The sequence below is a fragment of the Mandrillus leucophaeus genome, unplaced genomic scaffold, assembly GCF_000951045.1.
Source record: "Mandrillus leucophaeus isolate KB7577 unplaced genomic scaffold, Mleu.le_1.0 Scaffold377, whole genome shotgun sequence".
Classification (NCBI taxonomy): domain Eukaryota; kingdom Metazoa; phylum Chordata; class Mammalia; order Primates; family Cercopithecidae; genus Mandrillus; species Mandrillus leucophaeus.
The window spans coordinates 702,168-704,094 of NW_012103998.1; the positions used below are offsets into that span (position 1 = coordinate 702,168).

The 1,927-nt window shown below is 44.5% G+C and overlaps 1 protein-coding gene across 1 annotated transcript in view; it reads left to right on the plus strand.

Annotated features, from left to right (window-relative positions):
• The first annotated feature begins 1,074 nt into the window (after window positions 1-1,074).
• The window catches only part of LTA4H (leukotriene A4 hydrolase), a 47,680-nt gene continuing 46,827 nt past the window's right edge, over window positions 1,075-1,927 (plus strand). The window contains exon 1 of the mRNA XM_011990305.1: window positions 1,075-1,161. Coding sequence (XP_011845695.1) covers window positions 1,075-1,161 — 87 coding nt within the window. The remainder of the gene's footprint in view (window positions 1,162-1,927) is intronic.

The following is a 1,927-nucleotide window of genomic DNA, read 5'->3' on the forward strand; positions in this document are numbered from 1 at the left end:
CACCTCAGATCCTTGGCCTTCCTTCTCTGTCCACACAGGCAAACAATACCATGAGTTTCTTGAGCATCCCTCCAGAAGTATTTTATGAAGATATGAACAAATTTTTAGAATAAATTCTCTTCCCCTTTTCTACACAAAACAGTGAGTCATCCATAGTCAGAATTTCATCAGGCTTCCTGACCACACCGCTCCTTTATTTTTCCAGATATCACTTGTCATCCAAGACACAGACTTCCTTGGTTTTCCTTCTTCATCGAGGCCATTCCTTTCCAGTCTCCAGTCTCCAAAAAGAGACACATGGCTAGTGTCTCTTTTTCTCCCTGTGCCATCCACATGCTGAACTCCCAAATGTGTATCTCCAACCCAGTTCCAGCTTTTCTTCTGGACTCATATGTCCAACTGCCTACTCGGCAACTCCCCTCGAGTCACAGACACTTCAGATTGAATATGTGAAAGATTGACAGTTGGGCACAGTGGCTCACACCTGTAATCCCACCACTTTGGGAGGCTGAGGCAGGAGGATGGCTTGAGGCCAGGACCTCATGACCAGCTTGGGTAACATAGCAAGACCGCTGTCTCTAAATAAATAAGTAAATAAAATTAGGGAAAAAAAAAATGACTGGACTCCTGAATTTACCCTCCCCCACTCCAGTCTGCTTCTCCCACGATCTCTCCTTCTCAGCTAATCCTACTACATTTTCCTGGTTTTTCAGGTCAAAAGTCTTGGCATTATCCTTGACTCTGCGCTTTCCCTCATACTCCATATCTAAACTGCCAAGAAATCATAGTAGGTCTGCCTTCAAAATTTATGCTGAATTTGATCATTTCTTACTAATGCTACTGCTGACTCCTGTGTCCAAGCCACCATCCTCTCACCTGAGAATTGCTCTCCCAGCTCCTACTTTTGTTCTCTCTCCAGTCTGTTTTCCTATAATAATTACCAACAAAACTTTCTCAATGGAAAAGACCTACATGTTTGCCTTTTAAAGCAACAAGGGAAGAGGGCAAGAGGATGCATGGGCTTGGGAGTTTATTTTCTCTCCTCCTGTGTACACCTCCTCTAATCTGTCTCCCATGCTGCCACAGAGCAATCTTTCTAAAAGACAAGTACCGACCATGCATATGCTGGTTAAGAGTTGTCGACTTCCTGCAGCCTTAAAGGTAAGTTCCAAGCTCCTTCCCAAGGCATGTGAGGTTCTTTCAAGTCCTCACATGCCTTCCCCTTCAATTCACCTCCCGGGTCTACCCAACATGTTCTCACTTTGCCAACTACTGCAGGTTGCCAGTCAGGGAATTTTCCAGGCAGAATGTGGAGAAAGCAAAGAGGAGCAACATATTTCTGGAGAAATAACACATAAGGAAAGACGTGGAGTTGTGAGGTAGGCTGACGTGAAGGTACAGTCCTGTAACCGGTTACAGGAATAGTGACTTTTATTTTTTTCCTAAGGAGAAGGCCTGGAGATTATCACCAGACCAACTCAAAATTACAAAGTTTTCCAGAGCTTATATACCTTCTAAGCTATACGTCTACATGGAAGTGTGCATTCATCAAAAGACATAAATGATTAACTTCTTTTCGTCTGTGACTAAGGTCTGAGTCTTGAAGACCTTTCTGTGGAGCGTCAGTAAATTTACTTAATCTAAATGGGTCCAGATGCTGCGGTGATTACCCTGATCTTGTCTCCTGCTAAATCAGGGAGGTTTGGGGAGTTCCTTCAGACTCCCAATGAACTTGTTTAACCATGCTTTAAGGTTCAGGAAAGGCCTGGGCACAACTCTTGGTGGGCTTTTGTTACATCCCAGCCTTTGTATGGGGCACCGGCTTGTAATGTCGAACTTAACCACTTGGTCAGCACTAAAACAGTTGTTATGGAGGCCTGCATTAGTGAGACCTGGCCTGCCACACCAGGCTGAGATGGGCACACTT